Source organism: Centrocercus urophasianus, unplaced genomic scaffold (genome assembly GCF_019232065.1).
Source record: "Centrocercus urophasianus isolate 14NV4802_14NV808 unplaced genomic scaffold, USGS_Curo_1.0 seq_16, whole genome shotgun sequence".
NCBI classification, from domain to species: Eukaryota; Metazoa; Chordata; class Aves; order Galliformes; family Phasianidae; genus Centrocercus; species Centrocercus urophasianus.
Window position 1 is genome coordinate 25,647,973 of NW_024884711.1, and position 24,323 is coordinate 25,672,295.

At 36.4% G+C, this 24,323-nt stretch overlaps 1 protein-coding gene across 5 annotated transcripts in view; it reads right to left on the reverse strand.

Moving 5' to 3' along the window:
- The window catches only part of ANKIB1 (ankyrin repeat and IBR domain containing 1), an 88,075-nt gene that overhangs the window by 33,003 nt on the left and 30,749 nt on the right, over positions 1-24,323 (reverse strand). For all 5 annotated transcript variants that reach the window (XM_042816618.1, XM_042816615.1, XM_042816619.1 and 2 more), the window contains exons 3-4: positions 12,903-13,203; positions 6,868-7,050 (exon numbers count right to left, since the gene is read on the reverse strand). In XM_042816618.1, the coding sequence (XP_042672552.1) occupies positions 6,868-7,050; positions 12,903-13,203 (484 nt within the window). The remainder of the gene's footprint in view (positions 1-6,867; positions 7,051-12,902; positions 13,204-24,323) is intronic.

A 24,323-nucleotide genomic window follows, 5' to 3' on the forward strand; every position in this document is an offset into this window, starting at 1 on the left:
TTTAAAAATAACAAAGCAGAACACGACAGTAAGTAATATACTTACTAGTTCTGGTCTGGGAAAATGCTCCGAAGGCAGAAAAACATTAGTGAGAGGACACATAAAGAGAATGGATACAGAAGGGCTTTGTAAAAAACTTATTCTTAGATGCACTAGTTTAATTTACATAAATAAAAGTAAACAGAAGATTAAAAGCAGGTAACACTGATTTGTGCTCAGGACTAATTAGGAATTGGGGTACCAAACAGCAGCTGTCTTTACCAATTTAGGAACCAATAACATATTGTTATTATTTACTGTGCATATACTGATTCTATACAGATCATATTCCAGGACCATTCAGTGCCAGGTAATATGCAAATGCATGTGCAAACACACAAAACAGAAGACTGATTCTGCCCTTGGAAGCTGGCAATCCAAGTAAAAGCATACTGTACAGAAGCAGTAAGCACAAGGGATGAGAAGAAATGTAAAGCCTCGACTTCTAAATGTTTTTCTTCTTCAGAGACATCTACTCTAAAAACATAACATGCCTCCTATATATCATGACAAACTTTGTAAAACGCATCTAAAAACATAACGGACTTCCTCAGTGACTTCTTCTCTTTGCTAGTCAGTAGTATTAACAGGAACTTCTTAATACTGGTGACACAAGAATAATGCTGTCACAAACTTGCAGTGGGTCACTGTTCTTTTAGAGAAAGCAAGAACGTAACAGAAATGGACTGTGAGTGTCATGGTCTTTATCTTGACTGCCCAAGACCAGGAAGTCTCTGTATGTACTACCACTGCCAATTATGCGCGATACATTACAGGGCAATCTCAACATTAAATGCTTGAACAGAAACAAATCTGGGCCACTTGATTCATAGCATGCTGGAATTTGACTGACCTACTTAATTTCTTACAAAAGAGATCATTTATAAAAACACGTCAGAGAGACAAGGATACAAACAGCTGGATGCCGGAATGATTATAATTGCATGAATATGTTGCAGAAAAATTGGAGCAATGAGCAAAACATCTTGACAGAATCTGAACTGCATTTTGAATTATAACTGTAAAATAAGTAGCTTTGTCAGCGAAACAGTCTTCACTTCTTCAAGAACACAGATATCACAAAAAGAAATATCTTTTGTGTTAAATCTGAAACATAAATGCGTATTTTAGGACCTAGTATTTTACCCTGAACTGCAGCTACATTAGTGGGAGTAGTGGGAGTACATTAGTTCAAAGTTATATTGAACTGATTGGTTCTAGGTCAAACCCTGGCAATTCTCTCTCTTGAGGTACAGACTATTACACTATTTCAGCTGGAGCACTCCATACAGCCCAGCAGGAATTTTTGGATCCTGCAGTTTTTAAGTATCATAATTTTGTCTTTTTAAGTGAGAGAAACATTTCTAAAGAATGTATTTGAAACTTTAGACTTTTTTTTTTTTTTTTTTAATAAAACAGTATATGAGCCCACAGAAGTCATCTAAAGAAAGGAAATTTTAGGCTGACACTTCAGTAGCTTAATTTGGAAATTTCAGAGCAAAGACTTCATACAATTAAAACTCATAAAAATGTTCAAGTCTACAACACAGAGTCTTGCAGATATGTGTAAAGACACAATCTTTAGTTATAAAGATGAATATTCTTTATGTAAAACAAAAAATGCTTTTTTAGCTACTTTAAAAATGTATGACTTATTTCTGCATTGCCGTGCACTGTAAATGATTTTGTTTCTAGGTTGTGACACTCAGAGACCTCTTTTAACATTAATTTGTGGAGGAGCTCTTTATTGATATTTGCTATGAAAAATGTATTGTTCAGCACTAGCCTTATTTAAATGTATAATGATTTTGGAACATTCTATTTGAGTTACTACTTAAACCTGCTGCTGATCTTCTCACCATGGATCTCAACACTTCTACATTGTCCATAAGCCTTTTTTTAAAAAGAAACAAACTATCTTCCTTTCAACATTTTTATCATTAATATTTAGGCATCATAAATTACATCATTATTTTCTTCTTCTAAAATAATTTTTAATATGTGACCAAAAGATTATTTTAACAGATTTATTTTGAATATTATTTTTACAGCTTCAAAGTATTATTAAAATAGAAAAGGACAAAGCCACATTTTGATACAGTGACGACTGTATAATTAAATGGTGTCAAATATACTTCACGTAAATATCTGCCTTTCCATATGGGATTCTATGATTAATGCAGTTATGTATTTCAAGAATTAGTTATACTTCATTTAACTCATTCAAGTATATGTACTGTATGGGTATGTATGTGTATATGTCTCATTACCTACAGTTACATTCTCTCACTTAATAAATGATTCTGTGTCTACAGAGATGAAATACATTTTACTTGTTCTGATATAAATTTTAGTAGTTATCCTACTTGCACTACATATGTATTCATATGACATTAATTTTGGAAATGAAGAAAATCATTCCACTTACTGTACACTCGATATATAGCAGAGTATTGCTGCAGCATTCAGTGACATGAAAGTAAAATGAACAAAGAAATTATATACTTTGCTATTACACAATGTATTTTTCTGAGACTAACAGAGAGCCAAGTTCTGAATGATCTGCTCTGAACGTCTGCTCATTACCAGCTGTTTCTTATACAAGTTTTAAACATTGCATTACACGACTGAAGCAAAGTTATCTTCCAGACATATAACACAAAGATGCTTATATATTAGAATAAATATTAGAGTACAGAAAGAGCTTGCAGATGAAATTGCCATGTTCTTAGGAATTTAGAGATATCTCAGACAACTGGAAGCTGGCAAATGTTGTTTTCAAGTTTTCAAGAAGGGCAAGAAAGAAGACCCTGTTAATTACAGGCCTGTCAGTCTCACTTTGGTGCCTGGTAAAATTACGGAGAAGATTGTTCTGAGAGTTATTGAAAAACACCTGAAAGACAACACAGTCATTGGTCAACACGGGTTCATGGGGGGAAAGTCCTGTTCAATTAACATAATCTCCTTTTATGACAAGTACCCTTCTGGACAAAATGTCCAATTTACAGCTGGAGAAAAATACGTCATGTGTATGTTTGCAGATGATGCTAAACTGGGAGCAGATAAGGTCTCTTGGTTTGTTCAGCCCAGAGAAGAGGAGGCCTCATGGTGGCCTACAGATTCTCACACAGTGGAGGGGCAGCACTGAGCTCTGCTCTCAGGTGTCAGCAACAGGACCCGAAGGAACAGCATGGAGCTGTTTCAGGGGAGGGGTAGCTGGGGGTTAGGGAAAGGGTCTGCACCTCGACAGGCTCCGCAGGGCAGTGGTCCCGGCCCCAAACTGTCAGAGTTCAAGAAGCATTTGTACAACACACTCAGACGTAGGGTTTGGATTTTAGGTGGTCTTGTGTAGAGTCTGTAGTTGGACTTGGTGATCTTTGTGGGTCTTGTGTTATATAATTACTTAGTGTAACTGCAATGAGAGTTTAAAAATAAACATAAACTTACATTTTCTATTACTAACTTCCACAGGTTTTTGGAAAATGTTTGTTAACAATATAGGAGAAAATAATCAAGACAGACATTTGAACTATACTTGTTCTGGTTTGTTCTGTCAACAGAACAATCTTTCTTAAGAAAGAACAATCTTTCTTAATACATCACCACTGATGGATTTTTTTGCTACCACTACCAACAGTGATGAGAGTTGCACTTCATACTCGGTACTCAAAATACTTGGCATTTTCATTTTCCATAGGGAAATACAGATTATGTGTGTGTTGGTACATTGCTTTTTTTCTGTATTGTATTTTGAAGGAACACACACAGAATAAAATTTGTTTTTCTACATGATAAGAGCCTGCTTGTTACCCATCTTTTAAAGTCCTCTCCAATTTGTTCATTGCAAATGTTTCAGGCGTGCTAAAAATGAAGTGAAACAGAAATGCTGCTAAAAATCTATGCTTTCGGTATTGTCATAGCAGAAAGTGATTTTAAAAGACTGGGTAACTGTATGACAGAAATGAGTTTTATTCAGAAAGACCAGTGTAAGGAATTAACTGAACAGCTGTAAGATGGACAGCTCTTTTCTGTCAGGCTCTGAAGCTTTAAAGGTGGGTCTGCTCTTCAATTTGTATTCCTCATGGGCTTACGAGTCTATGTAATCATGAAGAAAGGTACGTGGGAGTTACTTTTTCAACTACTGCAAGTGTTTCAGTTGTAAGCATGAACACACATAATTCCTTAGTATATTTCAATATGAAGAACACGATCTGGCTCTTAACATCAGAAACAAAGCTTTGTTACTACTCCGAATATACAGTTATTTCAGTGAAACTGCACAGGGCACTACAAAAATCTTTTGGTCTGTATGAAAAAGAATGATTATTTTCTGCTATAAGCATGGCAGGTCTGGCAGGGAATGTGTTAAGTATTGACATTCCAGATACTATCATGCACATCACAAACACTGCAGTTAAGCCTGTTCGGCTGTTTGGCCTGGAAAGAAGTCTTCCTTCTGTTTTAAAATGTTTTATTTATTCCTCTAAACTTAATTAATTTAAACTTAATTTAATCTTAATTTAAACTTAATTTAAAAATAAGAGATGAATCACTTTGAAAATTTTTTGGCGTTCCAAAGTTTTGTTCTTCAAATAAATTAAATTTTCATTTTTCAGAAGTATGCTAAAGGACATCAACTATTATCTTAACACTATATTAGATAAGTATTTTGCATATTCACTTCTCTCAATGAAATGGAGGGAAAGAAGCACAGAACCATCTTTAAGAGGCAATTCTGGGTGCAAGATAAGCGTTCTGAAGGATTCAGACTATTTCTCAGGCCCTATCAATATAAAAACTTGAGGCACCACTTGAGAGTAGTGGTAAGAACAGCTTTTACTGCCTATTCCAGGCATCCGTCCACAGACTTGAAGGACCTGGATGCACTGCCATTTCAATTGCAGTTCAACATCAGTCTTTCTAAGGCTGATCTTTTTCAATTATTTTCAGTCACTCTGACGGATAAGATTGAAAGATGAACTTCCCCTGGCTGCATATTCTTATCATGTCTCTGGTGCTAACACTCGTGCTGTCACAGATACACAAGAAGTCCGAGAACCTTTCCCACTGAGAAGTTGCCAGGAAAGGTAAAGAAGAGAGAAACTATGAAGGCTGATTTGCTCTGTGCAAAACTCTAAGACTATCAATCAAAGTGCCAAATTCCATGGTGACAGTTTTTGGCTTGTGAATCTTAAGGAATCTTAAGGAAAGCTGCCCTGGTATGTCAGATGGACACAGGTCTGCAGGCTCGCCTTCAGATCTCATGCTTAGCAACTTTTCCAGAAAGAAGTCAAACAAGGAACTGAACTATATTATTTATTTCCCTCATTGAAATGAACTCAAGTTAACACAGTTATCTTTCTCTTGAGTCCTTTGTAAATAGCAAGTCTTCAAGTTGATTAAGCTGAGAACCTACTGTAAACAATTGTAAGACATTATTTTCTCTTGCTGAAATTGCTCAAGGAGTTTGTGATTTGCCCCATCTGTATCTGTAAGTTTACTTTCTTTTCGCAGTGTTGCCATAATATAATCATAGTAATAAGAATGATTCAGGTTAAATAAAACAGTTACAGTTCACCACTCTATATGACATTTTCTTCATTTAAGCAAAATTATTGCTATGATCAAGTCAACAGCACAATCATCCAAATAGTTCTATATGTACAACCAAAGGAGTAGTAAACTGCAATCAAGGCAAGAAACAGCAGCAGCCTTTTAAAGTGGTTTAACAATAGAGAAAATGCAATTTTGATCTATGTTCTTCAACACTTTGGATGCCTCTATAGGGGAATATTCAGAGAAACTGAGTTAATTACTCCTGTTATTTCAATAAAAAAATTATATTAAACCTTAAAATCTGTCATCTAGGAGTGAACAACTTAAACAAGCTCGTTCATATTTGAATTTATTCAAGAAAATTAACCGAATAGTACAAAGATGCTCTAACTTTAAAACAGAAGTGACCACACCTAACATTTTCCAGGGAAACAGCTGATATGATATGAACCTATTCCTATTTAAACCTGAATGAACTTTTGTGTTACCAGGCCAAAGGGGACTGAGCTAGTAAAATGTAAGGAAATGCTACTTTTTGAAATCCATTGCCCTGAATCCTATTTTATCTACATATTCTTACTTAGATTTTTAGTTAATTATAATCATAGTCAGTAAGACATCATAATTCAAGCAAATTTGTGTCAATGAATTTCACATCTTTTCAAAAAACGGGCTTCAAAGTAACAATCCTTGTTACAATCTGTCTTTCATACAGGTTCTGATATGCAGCAGCTTTAAGCATCGTGTTATAAAACAAGAAAGCAAAAGAACTATTTTTAAATCCTGCACTATTCAGCAGGCTTTTGATAACATTCAACTCAGTCTCAGTCTAGGCAGATCAATGATAATCACAGAATCACAGAATTGTTGTTAATTGTAGATAATGTTTTTACTGTTCTGTCTCACTGATATTCTTCTCTTCAGAATTTCTCCAGTTCTTACTTTTAGACAGGAAATGATCTGATGAAATAAAAATCTGTAAAAACCTTGTTTTGGAGACTGCTTCCCGGCTCATTAGCCTCTCTGCACTTCCTCTACACTCACACCTTCAGGGCAGTCCATGACAATTAGAGTAAGAGTAAAACCTCTTCAGATCTGACAACAGAATTGTTACTTTCTCTGCTTAACTTGGAAGATACAAAGAGCTGCGTTCAAATGAAATATCTTCCAAATATACTGTACAAAGTACAGGGCATGTTGAATGTTTAACAACGTTTTGTCATAATGAAACTGCTACAAATATAAATGTGCAAATGTAAAGTATTCTCTGACCTCTTTTTTGTCTAAAGCAGCATACTCAGCTTCAATGCTTTCAGCTTCAGGATCACGTGAAAATACCATTCGAGATTCCAGGTTAAGAGCTAGCTCTTTGTGGTGTTGTTTCTCTGCACAGTCACATGGGGTATCTTTATTTTCATTTTCTGCAAACAAGTCCCCACCGTGTTTTACCAGAAGCTGAAAAAAGAGTAAATAGTTATCAATTACCAACTGTAACAACATCCTGAAGAAATGATATATCAAGAAGAGAATAAAAAAATAAGAACAAGGAAAACTGAAAGAAGGGATAAATATAGCAGCAATCACCTTTGGGAAGCAAATACCATGTCATTAAATATATAATTAGCTTATCACTGAATAAATAATTAATCATCAAATTCACTTACCACTACTTAATAAATTAAATTATTGTAACTGTTATTAAATAAATTATTGCTTGATTTAATATATAACTATACTACTGTAATTTCTTGGAACCAAAAAAATCACAGAAATATGTTACAAGCTAATATGTTTTTGCTAGGGTTTGATCACTGCAGTTCAGCTGTAGTGATATGGTCAGTGCTCCACAAAAAATGAAGGGCTTGAGATCATCAAGGCAAGATGAAGCTATAGCGACCTTTAAATATTCGTTATATATGGGTATAACTCCACTATTCTTCACATCAGTGATCCACTGATGGTGACAGAAGGTAGGAGAATCCCCAGGCAGGGAGGGAAGACAGGGATTAATTCATAAATAGCATTCTGCACCACTGGTAGCTCTACCTTAATTTTGAGAACAGGACAGAAAGAAATGACATGATGCAACCAAAAGCTAAACCAACCAACTGCAAAACCAGCAATTACTGTTCAATTATTTACAATATAGCACACAAATAGCACACAAGCTGGGTTACACCAACCTTACTGAATGCTTGATATCAAATATGTCTCTGTATAGTGCCACTGTCTTTTGTCAGTAGCCAGCCAGAAATGGAGTCTCCAGCTAATAAACACTAATTGTGCTGCTCTCCTTATCTTGGCAAACTTGTCTCCTGCTATAAACTCATCTGATATAAGCAAGCAAAGCAAATGCCATACAAAAGTCAAGAGTACATAATTCTGCTGATTTGTTGTGATGCCTCTATAGCACAGACTGAACTCTAATGGTGGAGCACTCAGGACAATCACTCACTATAAAAATGATTCACTACATCTCTAAATAAAAACAAAACCTATAATCGTTATCTTGTTTTCAGACTGTCATAGCTATAATAACTCTATTCTGTACTTCAAATTTCAAAACTTAATTTTTTTTACTTCTAAAAAAATAAGATCTCCACATAACGACCTGCTCTTCACAACATCTTTTTGATTGTGATCACTTCTTAATTTTCATCTTCAATATAGTGTTTTTCTTTAAGCTGTCACTATACTATACAGAGCAAATTTTACAGATCTGGAATAATTCATAGAATCATAGAATGGTTTGAGTTAGAAGGGATTAACCCTACTGTCATGGGCAGGAGGAACACCTAGGTTAGGCTGCTTCAAGTCCCATCAGAGCTGGCCTCGATCACTTCCAGGGATGAGGCATCCACAACTTACCTGGGCATCTCATGCAAGCGCCCCACTGCCCTCACTGTGAAGAATTTCTTCCTTACATCTAATCAATCCTACCCTTTATCAATTTATCAATATCCTTTATCAATATCAACCCCTTGTCTTGTCACTACACTCTCTGATAAAGAGTCTTTCCCTGGTCTTGTAGATTCCTTGAACACTTTTCCCATTTCTCCAAAATTAAAAGATATGTAAAAAGCAGAAATTTGTGTCATCAAGGAAGACACCATATTTTCTCCTCAAGCACAATATCAGGTAGAAATTAAGATAATACTAGGACAATTATCAAGATATCCAGCCTACACATACCTTGTTTTCTATCTGAACTTCTTGACAAAGTCTTGCTAAAATTTTAGTAACTTGAATTTCACATTGTCTGTACATTTTAAACTTTAACAAAAATTTAACATCATCACAAAAGACACCTTCTGAAGATGAAAATTAATAAATAAACTTGAAAGAAGACTCCATAGACTTATGCAGCTCAAAATCGAACTTGCAAGATGGTGGATGTGTAAAATGATGTTAAGAATGACACCCTATTTCTTTGGTGCCACTGTTAAAAAGGCTTACGTCTGTTAAGAAATTAAAAAGATACTAATAATCTAATCACATAAAGAATTTAAATAATAAAAATGCTATTTAATATACCAAATATGCTGTGATAGAGTAATATATCTGCATGAAATCAAATCTACTCAATATAACAGTCAAGGCTTTTTTTCTGTTTAGTGTTTGGAGGAAAGCATGTTAACATGTCTTCAGCAATGTGCTCCACACAGTTGTTCTGCTCAGAGAAGAAATTAAACACATGTGAATGGAGAAGAATTAAAACTCTGAACAACCTCAGCTAGTAGGTGGTTCACCCACACATGAATATGTTCTTTCTCTCATTTCCTTATTTGGGCACAGTGGGGATAGAAGTTACAAGAATTGAGTTTCCCTGAAAAGTTATGGAAAAAAGAGATAGTTCATGAAGAATGCTGCTCTGAAGCGGCAGTAAATACCCCAACATGGCATGCAGCAGTTAATACATGCAAAATGCACCCTGAGAAGTCCAAACAACCTTCAATTTACTGAACAGAGTGAAAAAACTCGAGGGTTAAATCTTTTTATTTTTCTTTTTTTTCCCCAGATTTTTACATCTCAGGAACAAAGAGATTATTGTTGAATTCTTTTACTAAGCTCTGTTTCCTGCTTTCCATGATGTAGTGTTGCTGTTCATGTTGAAGGACTACAGACAATACTGGAAGACTGAAGACTGACTCATGTCAGATCATTTCATATGAGTTTTATTTTATTTTCACCAACTTTGTCTCAAAGAGGTTGTTAAGTGCTAAGCCACAACATTCCTCATTTTCTGACATGAAAATTGTTTATATTCTGAACAATAATGTTTAGAAATAAATAGATCTTGGGGAAGGCTACATGGAACAACTGTGAGTGAAACTGCATTTTGAATATCCCTGTAGTTTGAATTTATCAGGCAGCTGGATCACACAAGTGGTATTAAAAAACAGAATGAGAGAGAAGTACATGGTCCTTTGCAATCCATAACCTTCTGTTTGCCTAATCTAAAATACAAGTTGACAATCAACTTAAGAGCAGTATTAACTTAGACTTGATACTCATTTATAAACTAATTGCATCAAAAGAGACACAAAATCAATCATATAACCTTGCAAATAAGGAAAGTTTCACTCTAGTGTACAGGAGTAGCAAGGCAATATCTGTGTGCAATCCAGTTACTATGAACATAATTAGCTGGATCTGAGAATAATTTGTCTAGAAAAGACTGTGACCTGCCTCCCTGGTGAAACTCAGGACACGTTTAACTAATTTCTAGCGAAGTGCTGATAACAAACTGCTTGAAAGAGGCTTGCAGTAACTACATGGGACAGAGAAGAGAACGCCATAGATTTTGGCTGTGATACTGGAGGTTAAATATCAGAATCTATTAGCAGCATCCTCTAAACTCTTCCCATAGTAAAGAGTGAACTTTCAGACACCCATAGGCTTAATTTACAGCATAGAAAACATCACAGGGAAGCAGTTTCCATTCATTAGAAGCTCAGAAAACTACAAAGGATGATCTTCATAATCACAGAACAAAAAGAGTGTTGGCTATAGACATAAAAAGACACTAGCTGAGGTTTTAAAGAGAGGACTAATGAAAAGCCAGAAAATAAAGAACAGCATACAGTTCAAGCCAGTGCACAGCTAAAGCTGGGCAGCTGAAATGACAAATTTTAAATGAGAATGTTCAGATTATATCTGGAAACTTGGCAGAATACAACTAACACAACAAAGCAATACCACTGGATGTACCATGTAAGAATCACAGAGAAGTTCTCAGTGTTGGAAGGGTGGTGTCATATTCTATTTTTCTTGTTTAAAAAAATCATGAACAAACAAACTGGCTGTGCCAACAAATATCAGAGAATCCCAGTGGAATGCAATTCTGGATTTAAATATAAAGAGCATGAATGATCACCTGACCAAACTGCAACAATAGAAGTAGCATGCTAACGAAGAACAGTAATACTGCAAGAGTAGAACAAACAAACACAATCTTCAGTCACTAAATCTCCCAAGCAGATCAAGAAAATGCTGTGCTAAAGAGACTGAAATTAAATTTTCAAACTCTGGAAGTGACTGAATCATAGACAAATTAGTTAGCCAGCATATGAGAGGAGAAGTAAAACTTCTTACTTTGCTCAAAGAAATGTGCAAGACCTGACTGAAAATGTAGTGGTCAAAGAAGCACTTAGTTCACAAAATGTACTTCAGACTCCATGTCCTTGAAACGATCCACTGTCTAATTCAGAAAGTGGTACTAAATAAAAGAGTGAAAAAAAATCTAGAGACATCAGAAGAATGTGTCAGGATAGAAGAGCAGGACGTATTTATACGGGAAGAGGAAACTGACTCTGTCCCCTGCTGCAGAAAATATGAAGAACAGTCTGGAAAAAAGTAAATCTAAAAACACAATGTATAAAGCTAATCGTGGTCTTGAACAATGTGCCAAATACATAACAACTCAGAGTAAATCATTTCAAAACATCACAGAGTGCATCTGTCGATGTGTCTGTAAAGTCAGCTACCAAAAAACGAAGTGCAAGAGCAATCCCAGATAACATAAAACAGAAAAGTGATAGGAATTCAGCTTCTCAGTGGGTGTGCTACATAGATCCCCATGCTTTATGAAGGACACCAGCAAAAGTCCGTTTCAAATTGAAGTTTCAGCACAAGAAGTTCTAGAACAAATCAATAAACCAAATACTAATGAATCTTCAGCACCAGATGGTATTTATTCATGAGTCCTGACGGAATTTAAATATAAAATTTCTGAACTATTTATTACAATATGCAACCTATTGCTTACATCTTTGATAGTACAAGATTAGAAGATGGTAAGAGTAACATCAGTACTAAATATAGCTCCACAGAAAATTGAGAAAGTCGAGAACAGTACAACAAACATTACTGAGAGGTACCTGGAGGAATTGGAAATAATGAGGAAAATACAGCATTGATTGAAGGAAATTACATATGACTTATTTATGAGATGTCTCTGAAGCAGTCAAGAAAAGAAGTTTGCTGATAGTTTACGTACAGACTTCCAAAGAATTCAACAAGTACACTTAAGAAAAGTAGAAAACTATAGAAAGCTTCTTGACCAAAGTAATAACTTGTTAAAAGGCAAGAAAACAAGGAGAATTCTTGATGTTAGGATATATACTCTTATGAAAATGCTAGCTTTTTATGAAAATATTAGGTGTGTTACATTGTGCTCTTTAAATTAAATTACTAGCATAATTAAATACTAGCTCTCATTATTTGGTATAGTTTAAAAATAAACTTGGTGGGAGACTTTCAAAGTTTTTATGATTTCCAATTACTCATTGCTACCCAGTACTTTCACAAACATTAAAGAAATTATTAATATGCAAAAAGGTAATTATATTGATGTATGCTAGCACTGATGTAAGGCATCCTATAAAAAAGCTGGGCACTGCGAATTAAAGACCTGTTCCTGAAACATGGACGGCATTAGAACTTTAATTTTCCCTTAGGTAGTTACTTCACTTCTCTTTATACATACAGGTAATTCCTAGGCCTACTTTTAAAGCCTCTTCACCAGTGTTACAGACTTGTAATTATTCCCAACTTTTATAAGCCTATATCAGTTTATTTTGTGCTGAAGAGTTTATGTCATAAAGCCAATATAAAAGTAATCCATTTTTCTTTGTCTTCTACACAGTGTATGTGTATTCCGAGCTGCTTAGCTTTGACATTTTTTTTTCAATTAATGAAAACACAAGTTAATTAAAAAGCTAATTCAACCAGATTGTTTTCCTTGAAACAGCCTTGTGAAACGCTGCATGTAATTTACTGACTTGTGACCATATATCAACTTTTACCTCGACACAGGTTTTCATCCCTGAGGCAGCAGCATAGTGCAAAGGTGTATTTTTTTTGTTATCAACAGCATCAATGGCTGCTCGTTCATACTGTCCTTCATCCAGCTTTGCTCCCTTCCATTTCAAGATCATTTGCAGGCAGTCTGCTCTTCTGCAATCATCTTCAGAGGGTCTTGTCAGGCGAGGATGAAGAGCTCCCTCTGAGATCATGATCTGCGGTCCCATACACAGCAAGTGCATAGACGTCTCATTGTGCACATTCCGTTTATTTGGGTTACCATCTCTAACAAAAAGGAAAGTTCTGCAAAGGAAGGGAAACAGAAGAGAGATAATTAGCACACAATTCCTCTCATTTTCTTCAAGTGGGAAAGCTCTATTATGACAGCTTTCTTTTCCTTTTGCCAAGATTTTATAAGTTATGTGACAGATGTACATTCTTAATCGATAATTTCTATTAGATATGTTAACATGTAAAAAAAAAATCATTAATCTACACTCCATACGGTGCTCACAAATTGTTTTAATGACTCTTTTAATGCCTTCCAAAGACAACAAATTGTTTTTATTTTCATTCTGGGAAAGCAAGAGTAAATCAGTCTGTTCAAGAACCTTGTTCAGAACACCAGTCCATGTGCCCTTGTGAAAAGCTGGAGGAGAATTTACATCCAGTCGAGCTCTTTTTGGAGTCAATAGCCAAGATCTGCATGAGTTACTGAAATATCAACAGTCCATTTGATTTCTTGGAGTGTGGCAAATTTTTGTAGGCCAAGTTTTTTCTAAAATTCTGCACTGTATTGCAAGAAGTGTTATTAAGGCACAAGACTGATTAAATAGATCATTTCTTTTTATCATGCAAACGCCCACCTATACAGGTGATAGGGGTTGGCAAGTCTTTTCTCAGAATGCTTTAGCTGCTGTTCACAGTGGACAATAAACTGTGGCAACAAAAAGGATCAGCTGAGAAATGAGAGGAAAAGAACAGATCGATTCCTGGAATTGCAAATCTGATTCCTGACAGCTCCTGAGGCAATATAGCTTTCTGCTGCTTCTTGCCAGCAACGAATTATAGAAATTACAATCCAGTTCTGAAATGGAAGAAATGAGACATAACATACAAGACCTACGAAGCCAAACTTGTCTTATTCTTTTGAAGTATATAATATTAATATAATAAATGTTAAAATAATAATATATTGAGATAATTTTTTTTTTCCTCAAGGGAGGGAGAATGCTAGGAAATTGAAAGGAAGAAAGACTGTTTCCTTACAAATGGCCATGGGAACACTGCTAAGGAATGCTTCAGAACCAACTTTTCACAAAACCATTATGATCCTATGAAAAGTTTTGATAGAGAATGGTTCCCTTGCTGTTTTTCATGACCCCATTCCTACACAGTCTAGCATCTTTATAATCCTCCCAGGGTATCTGTCCCTGCATCTACTGCCTGTGCATTTTCTTCTTGCTCTCAAGTTTGACCTGCAGATCCTGGTTCATCCATGTTGGATTCTGGCATTATTTTCCTGACTTCTCACACCTGGGGATGGAGAGTTCTTGAGCACTAAGGAAAGCTTCCTTAAAGATCTGCCAGCTCTGCTCCACTCCCCTGTCCTTGAGGACAGTTTCCCAGGGGATTTAGCAGTCTAACTCCCTGAAGAGCTGGAAGTTAGCTTTCCGATAAATTTAGCATCCGATTTTACTTTTTGTCTGTCCCATGATGTAACAAACAATTTCCAAGCTTCTATATAAAAAAAAAAGTTTGTGAAGGTAGCAGACTCCCCCAGATTCATGTGGAATGAGCTGAGATGAAATTGTGATAAAGACGGGCTCAGATCACTTCTGCAATTACTACAGCAGTCTATGGGAAAGTAACAGGATACCAAAAATGCCAGTTCTTACGCAGAAGCACTTGGTAAGAATTCCTGAGGACAAACACAAGGAAGAGCAGAGACGAAAGGCCTCACCTGATACAGAGGCCTAGCAGCCTGCTAGGATTCAGCGCTGCAAGCAGGGTGTACTTCGCCTTTTACATCAAGCGAAAATTTATTTCAAAGTTTGAACTTAGTCTGCATAATGCGATAGATGGCTGCATTAATCAGACCCACAGTCTTCAAATGTCAGGAGTGTCTTTCAGGTGTTCATTAACCACATCTTTTCCTCCCACCTCAAGTTGCTTTATATCCAACATAATGACTCCTGCTACTTCTTTAACTCAAAGTAAAATGTCACTTTAAAATTCAGTGAAGACCTGGGCTTCAGCTTTTTTAATTGCCAGAAGGCCTTCATCATCACCTCCCAAATCACATGAAGTTTCTCTAGCTATCTAAACATCACTGTCTAGACTTGGTAACACTTCTGTTTTCTGTTTTTATTTAGCACTTTATCATCGCTTAAATTCCATGCTGTGGTATTTTAAAACATGTGATTCACTCCTGAATCAGGTTACAATGCATCTGATTATGGAACAGCACAGTGTTTTTGTGGTGACCTGTAAAAGCTGTAAATCACATACACTTTTTCTTACAAAACATTCTTAAAACTTACTTAAACTTATTTAGAAAACTTACTCTATTTCTCCCAACAACTCTATGATGGTTCTATTTAATAATGCAAATATATGGAGATCTAATCCATATTAGAATACTTGCATGCTGTAACCTAATATTTTTACACTGCTTAGATTTGTATAGGTAACCATTGTAGAAGATTCAAGTACTGCACATACAAATGCAGTGGAATTGGTTGCACTACACTTGTTCTCTGAAAACAGCCCTAGGCTGAAACTCTGCATAAATGCAGAACTTCAGGGCTGTCAAGCCAGTACACCTTTTCAAAACCAAAAATTCTCTCTAAAGAGTTAATTTAAAAGTCAGCTTTAGTAGTGAATAAGTGTTGCTATAAATTTCTTTCACCATAAAATTAAGCTTCATGGAAAAGTATAATAAAACTCTGGTTTTAAGAAGTTATAGAATAAAATCACAGAGTTACTTAGGGAAGAAAAGACCCTTAAGATCATATAGTCAAACCATCAACCTAAAATGTCCACTGCAGGTTTCTATTTTAAACAAACAGTAAAAAGACATAGGATGGATTTAAATTTTCTAAACTGTCATTGTGCTGCTAGAGATAAATCCAAAGCACCTCTCTAGTAGACCATTCTCCTAATATCAATATCTGCCCTTACGTGAAAACTACATGGTAAAAGAGTGTCTAACCACCTCTATGAAATCTTCAGTGAGAAACATCTTCTGCACACATCTCTCAATGTTCACTTAAAATATAAGCAAAATTTCTAATACAATTTTGTGGGTTTTGTAAACATCATTGGTGTGGGAAAAAAAAAACAAACATTTTACATAGGGACAATTGCTTGTTCATCTTGTTTGTTGCTAACTTTCTGTGTCTTATAAATGGATGTGACAAACACCAGTGCTAGCAAAGGCTACCATCACCTCACTGGAAACATAAAAAGCATCCCTATCTTTTCTTTATAATTTCCAGAAGTCAAAGGAACAACCAAAGCTGAAAATCCACAACTTTAAGTTCAGAGAAGATGACTAATATCTAAAGAAGGGTAAATCAATAGATTTTGTACCACATGATCATTATTTGACAGGGCTCCATTTTTACCAAGGTATTTGGTGTGTATCACTTTCAAAGCTCAGTGCCATAGGCCCATCTGATCTGGCTTGTAACTTCAGAGGTATAAAAAGCTACGTTCTGCTTGGAAATGTACTGGTAGAGTGAAAAAAAAAAACACTGCATATGGGAAATACCACGTAATCACAAGACAGTCACACTTTTCTTTAATTTTACAGCGTCCAGATTTTGCATCAAGCTGTAGCTCTCTACAGAATCCAAACTTGAGGTGACAAACCCATGAAAAAAAAGTGTTGAAAAAGTGGCAAAAAAGAAATGTCTGTAACATTTACGCCTACTACTATCCATATTTGGACAAAAGCAGCAAGAGACTCAAGACAAATAGGCTGTGAATTTGAATAATAAACAACTGACACATTCCCTCACTCTGAGAAGCATCAACACAACTATTTCATCAGGTTTTAATAAAAAGTGGGGATGAAAACATTTATGGCCTGTTTCTCTATGCAGATGCTACAGAATATACTTATTTATAGCTATACACATTTGTGCACGGATAGATACATGTACATTCACAAAACATGAAAACATACACACATTACAAAAATAAAACCAAAATAAAAGCCATTGTAAAGTGAAAGTGCAAGGCACATAGTATACCATATAAATATAATGCAAGTTGCACTACTTTAAGCAAGACGTACAGCAAAAACGTAATCTAATCTGCACAGGTTTCTCCTTCAGAATATTTCTTCTGGTCCTTGAGTTAGCTAGCCCAGTGAAGTCCAGCTCACTATTAAAAGAGTTAACACTGCATAAGTGAAAGCAAACAGCTTTTTGAGCAAGTATGGTTAAGCCATGAGTTACCAAAATACAGAAAAGAGCCAAACATTTTTACCCAGTCATTTAAGATGCTCATGCAATGAATTAAGCCAAGTTACTGCATCATTCAACTTCCAAACACAGCAGGTCAACACTGACACGTTACTTTGATGTCAACCTTGAATAACGATGGACATTTCATTAATATGAAGTACTTCCTCTCCACCCCTCCAAAATGTACAAATAACTATACTATTCTGGAAAGCACTTGAAGAATTCCTTTTTGTCATGACTGACGGCTGTACACAAGTATGGACTGGTTTAAATGATACTGTGAAAAGTGTAAGTATTTGCCTGATGTTAACAGCCACACAGAGTAACAACAATTACTGATACTTTCATCCATTAGATGGTAGTAGGAAATTTTTTATTAGTGTTTACAGGTTTTTCCTCTCTTTCCTCAAGATTCTTATGTTTCTCCTACAGTGCAAGGATCCGTATGCAGTTAAAAAAAAATGGGTAGGATTCAGTGACTATCTCTACTCTAAGATAAAGAATCTCCTGATAACCCAGCCTATTTATTTAAAAAAAAAAAACAAAAAACAAAAAACAAACAACAAAAAAAAACAACAAAAAACCCCCCAACAAACAAACCCACAAAACTCCAACAACAAAACACCATTGAACAATTATCCTGACTTTTTATAAGCCTTAAATTCAACTTACTCCTTGCCTAAGAACTGTTTTAACACTGCTGTTATAACACTAATAGTATTCTGTTAAAGTAAGGACTAAGGTTATACCAGCTGCAGTTTGGGCTACTGGCAAAACATGGGAATCAGTGGAGAGGCTGGCATGGATACTGCATTGCTGATGGAAGTCTGCAAAGAGTTAATTATTCATTCTGAAATTTGAAGTCTTCACAGACATTTTAAGATCTCTTATGTCAAGGACTTCACTCTAGCTCCAGATCTTGTATTTTTCCTAATCAGAAATGCCTTCCATTTTTCCCATTCATATGACTCCTATCAAGAGCATCTGGCAAAATAAATTAAATCAATTTCCTGAGTACTCAAACAATTTCTACAGATTTTCATAGATAACCATTCATTTGAGGATCAAGTCCAGAGCTTGGTGCATATGAATCATATCTCAGAGCAACCAAAGGTTCAAACGAAATTCTTTGGCTCTGCCAACATTTGCTGTTCCACTTACGGGCTTAACGTAATGTCCAGTACAAAAATACTGCCTAGAACTCAAGCATTGTCTTCAATTTCTTTTAAACCAACTCAATAAAGCCTCAGAATCTTTTCCACTGTATTGCTGCAATTTCAATTACTGCCTTCCCAAATACCTTGCTTTCAAAAAGATTACTGAGGTAACTAAAAGTAGGTCACCAGCTGGTCTGACTGCAGCTGGACTGACTCACGTTAACATAGCATCCAATCACTTAAAGACATTTAAGAAAGGTATTACATAGATATGCATCAACCAGAACCTGTTGTTTTCCTAACTAAAAAGAAGCAAATATATTGAAAAGTTGTAGTGGCTTTGTGCCAACTATTAAGACAGAGTATGACTTTCTGCAGAAGTAACCTTTAGCTTGGTACAGCAAAGAAGACCAAGAGGGACAATGCAGGAGTGTCAAAGGGATACAAAGGAATTGTGGAGCACTATGCTAAAAGCAATGAACACAAAACTTGGTCAATCCTTCCAGTGCACCAAAACCAATCATGCTTTATACAAGGTTCTAAAGCCTGTTAGAAGGGCAGCAGCACCAAAACACAGAATTAAATCATTCCTTGTACAAGAAGGTAGCAACATCCTTAAGTTACCTTTAACTGCTGAATGGCTGGATTTTATTTTTGATTGATCTCAGCGTGGCCTCTTGGACAGCTAGAAATGCTGCTTCCATGATTCCATGCCACTTCTAGCTTCTATTTCAGTATTTTAAGTAAGGTTTTAGAAGAAAAAGAGTTGTGTGCCAAATTAGAAGCAGCTTCCAACAGAACTGGCTGCTTACCAGCCACTTTTGTGACTCAAAGTCTTCTGTAATGCAAAATCTGTATGATTTTCATTGCTTTCTCTGGCCCCTCATCCTAGTCATTTCTTTAGAGCTAGAAGCAATTCCCTAACTTCGGTGTGATCTTCTCAGCTTTTAGAGGCTCATAGAATTGCCTGGGTTGAAAAGGACCACGGTGGTCAAACCACTAGTTTCAAACCCCCTGCTATGTGCAAGGTTGCCAAGCTTTCTTTCCAAATACATCCTTTGAATCAGTTTTTTTTTCTAAAAAGACTACCCACGTAGAATGCTCTTCTCAAGTAACTGAGATTATTTTAGATTGGTTTTAAAAAAATGTCAGATGAAATAATAACCATGAAACTATGAAGGAATGGGCTCATCTTTACCATTTAAACACAAAGCTTTGTATTTCTGTGCAGGGACTATTATCTTCCTAGCAGCGTGTAAATCACCTTGCAGTGCATGACATCTAGTGTTGATATTATTTATATAGCAGCAATGATGAAATTACACAGCCAGTACTAGCAGGCTTTTTATCCCTTTTATTCTTTCTACAAAATATGAATGTATTACAAAGATTGTCTCATCTTCCTCTCTCTCTTTCTCCTATTCTCCAGAAAAACCCGTTCAATCTGCATGTTGCTTGATGTTTAATGACATCAATAGAAGAGGCTTTTCATTTTCCTTAAGTGTCTCAATGAAGTGATTTTATTTAAATTGGAAAATGTATGAATTTTAAACATTGACTCATTCACAGTCTATATATAATGTCACTGAATACGTTAGCTGGATATAGCATTTAGCAATGAGACACTGACAGATTTCTGCTTATCAGACACTCCAAGTCTCCCAGACATCATTTCTGTAACTACTGAACCAGCAGACCTGTCTGCTGAGGAAGCCAGGTGTGCCCAACTCCAGGGTTGAGCTACTCGACACAGTGATCCAGCAGGTACCAGCCACCTTCACAACCACAAACACCACATGGTAACAAAACTAACTTAGTCATCCTGGTGCAAAGGACCAGAGCTATACTCTTCTTCTTTACAGCACAAATGTAATTTTACTTTGCCTGTGGTCAAATAATCACAGGATTTTAGTAAGGAAAACAGATAACACAGAATAAAGAGTCTTCATAAATGTACTGCATTCATACATCTCATCTCACCAATAAGGGATCTTATTTTTACAGTATTTGATTTTCAAGAAAAGGAAAAGGAGAATAATAATATGGAAACAGATTATAATCTGAATAACAAAACATAAACAGCCTCTAACTGCAGGGAAGAGCACATAACCTAATGTTTTTGGTTTTATAAAAGTTGCAGAAAATCCCAGTAACAAGGAGAAACAGTATCTAAATACACTCAACAGTAGCATCTGTAGTAGAGGAGAAAAATACTTTGTTTCAGCAGGACTAATCCCAATTTCCAGACTCTTCTGTAACTGGAAACCTTTGCTTTTACCACTCTGGAAAAAACTATCTTCACAAGCTATTGCTGTCTCACTGCTTCTATTGACTTCCCCTGGTGTTCTGCTTAGGATCAGTAGTAACTGCACCAAATGAGCCAGTTTGGGCTTGAGTACTCACTAAGAGCTATGACTTAGCAGTAGAAAGGCCCTGAACATGAGGAAAAACTTCTTCACCCTGAGGACACAGAGCACAGGTTGCCCGGAGAGGTTGTGGAGTCTCTCTTCTCTGGAGATCTTCAAATCCTGCCTGGAGACAGTCATAGAATCATAGAATCACCAAGGTTGGAAAAGACCTAAAAGATCACCCAGTCCAACCGTTCACCTATTCCCAATAGCTCCTACTACACCATGTCCTTCAACACAACATCCAGTCTTTCCTTGAACACCCCCAGGGTTGGTGACTCCACCACCTTCCTGGGCAGTCCGTTCCAGTGCCTGACCACCCTTTCTGAAAAGTAATACTTCCTCATGTCCAGCCTGAATCTCCCCTGCCGTAGCTTGAAACCATTCCCCCTGGTCCTATCACTAATGACACGAGAGTTGCACAGTGTTGTGCAATGTGCTCTGGGTGGCCCTGCTCGAAGAGGGGGGAGGACAAGATTACCTCCAGAGATCCCTTCCGCTCAGTCTCTATGTGTCTGAATATGATGAGAGAAAAAATGTGTCAAGGATTCAAAAAGCTCCCAAGTAAAACTACAACACTGAAAGTCACACTACAACATATGCTGCAGAACTATAGGTTATCTAAGAAGGTTTTCACCTATGTGCTCTTTGTCTGCACTGTTTTTATATCCATTCACTAAACATAATTTAAACTTACCTTTTTGAATATGAATCAAGACTTTCATTCATAATGGATTATGAGAAATCTTAATAGTGGAATTAAAATCAATTTGTATGTTGCACAAGGTTCCAAAATCAGAGTGCTACGTATGTTCTTTTTATGTTTCTGATGGTCATGTAACTTTTTATTTTACTTCCAGAAGTCTTGTCTATTATCCACTGACAACTACCTATTTATTAAATTGTGATGAACATAATCTGAATAGCAAATCTGAATAGTTTTGTAACACAGATGACCTTACTGAACTAGATCTATCAGCAACCAAGGCAAACTTTTCTGAAAGTCAATGCTGAATTTAAGCAGCTACAGCAGATATCCACAGGCCATAGCAGAAAACCAGTGAGTAAATGACACTCAAATTGTTGCTGTGATATTTACAATATAGTCCAAGAAAGAAAACTTAAATTTTTAGTCCTTCCAAAATGGAAAATAATCTTCTAGTTTTCTAGAGAGATGTTAAGGTGTATTTTTTCTCTTTGTTCCTTTCTGTTTTTAATAAAAGGCCTCGGGCTGATTGGGGCTGCCAAATACAGCAGCTCATGGGAGGGAAGGTTGCTGTGTGGGGAGCCAAAAGTAGGCTCAGACATAGGTGAGGCCATGCACATAACACATTCATGCACATGCATGCAATAAATGTGCAGCATATGTGGATCTACACGGACAGAAACACTCAGCATTCATGTGACCACAAACTCCATCAGTGATCCTTATTCCATTCCACTCAGTTGGTGAGCAGGATGAAGGTGCAACAGTGGGCAAAACATACAACTGAACGGTTTTGATCCCTTCAGTGAGCAGCGTGGGATACGTTGATCCCATAACTGGCATTTTTCATGGCCTGGTTCTTCCAATTACCTCACACACCCATGCACATGTGACACAGGTCCCCTGCTTCAGACACTCAAAAACTCCCAGCACCTCATGCACTTAAGCACATACACATATGCAGACTGATCTCTTGGCCTCCTGGCTGACCTGCATGCTTGAGGCTGCCTCCCTACACAAAGCTTCCAGGGCACCAACCGTACTTGCTGGCTCCTCCAGCTTGATCCCCATTAGTGATGGTACACTGACATTGTGATATAACATGCATGTGTTCTGCTCTTTCCAGCTTGCTGCCACCACAGGCTCAGGGACTTCAGCTGTTGGTGCTTAGGCCTCTATAAAAAACATGCACACAGAGCAACACTTAAAAATAGCATTTAATGAGGCCAGAATGGAAAGCAGTGACCAGGCACAGGGCATGGGCAAACAGAACAACCAGCCACCTGCTTTCATGTCCTGAGTGGGCAGACAAAATGAGCCACTGGGAATCACTGAATCCTACACAGCCTTTGGAAATTTCATGCAGCACTACGAACGTTCTCGTTCGTGCTAATTAGTCACAACCAGCAGTTTTTGTTTTTTAAACATTAAATGCTCAGTAAAAGAAAGTGAGCAGTCAGAGTAAACATTATTTTGGGCTGTAGACCAAATAAAAGTTTTATATTAACTGAATGCCTATTTTCCCTTTTTTATTTCAACTTTTTTAATATATCAAAGCTTTCTATGATACTCATGAAAAATTATCACAGATACAAACCTAGTATTTTAACACATTCTTGGAGAATCTAGAAAAACGAAAATAAATTAATTGCTCATTTACAGAGTTCTACACATAAGTGTGAGGCTACTGTCTGGTTATATGCTACATGCAGTTTCTAGACTGTAAAAACTAGATGAAAAGCATAGCAACTGGATGACTCAGATTGCTGACCTGGTGTAAAACAACTGTATGGTTAAAAACATCTGAGGAATTTTTATGAGCGTAACTTTCTGTCAGTAAAGTTCATGCTGAATTATATAAAGGTAGATCAGCAGTTTTGCTTCAAGAGCCTTTAACCTCTTCTCCAGATTCTTCTGTTTATTCACTTTGAGATTATTATAGCAGGATGTCCTCAGCTCTCTTTCATTAAAAACATGGTGTCTGTACTTTCACTGAACCTTTCAACCACCACCACCAGACAATCAGAGATTCTGTCCATTTGTTTTAGTACTGGGCAACAGCACTGTCCGACAGGCTATTTCTGAGCATCCCACAGCATCTATTTTAACATTTTCTACCATTCAACAAGTGTATTGCCAAATGCATCACACTACTCTGCTTTGAGAAAATTTCGCAAAATGAATATAGGCATGTTAGTTAATATTTAGTTAATACCTATCTACTGTAACATGAATATCAGCCTATGGAAAGAAAACAGAATGATACAGTATACAAGATACTGCGTAGAGTTTGAACTACAAGTAAGTGTAGCCACAGATTCCTGAATATTCAAAATGTTCCCTAAATAAATATACAATACCATAGTATTATGAATAGCCCATAACAGCAAATCTCTCTCAAAACATATACAGATTAAAGATCATTTATATTTAGCTACTGTACCCCATCAGTAAATCAAAGTATTCATCTCAACATTCAATTTATTTAATCACTACCTGTATCCACAAGAAGAGACTTGACTAGGAATCACTTGTATCCTTCCTAGCATTAGCTTCATAAACAAGCACACTGCAAGTCTTACTACTTCTTTCACATAAAAAGGCTTTTTTTCTCTGTGTGTGTGTGTGTGTGTGTGTGTGTGTGTGTGTGTGTGTGTGTGTGTGTGTGTGTGTGTGT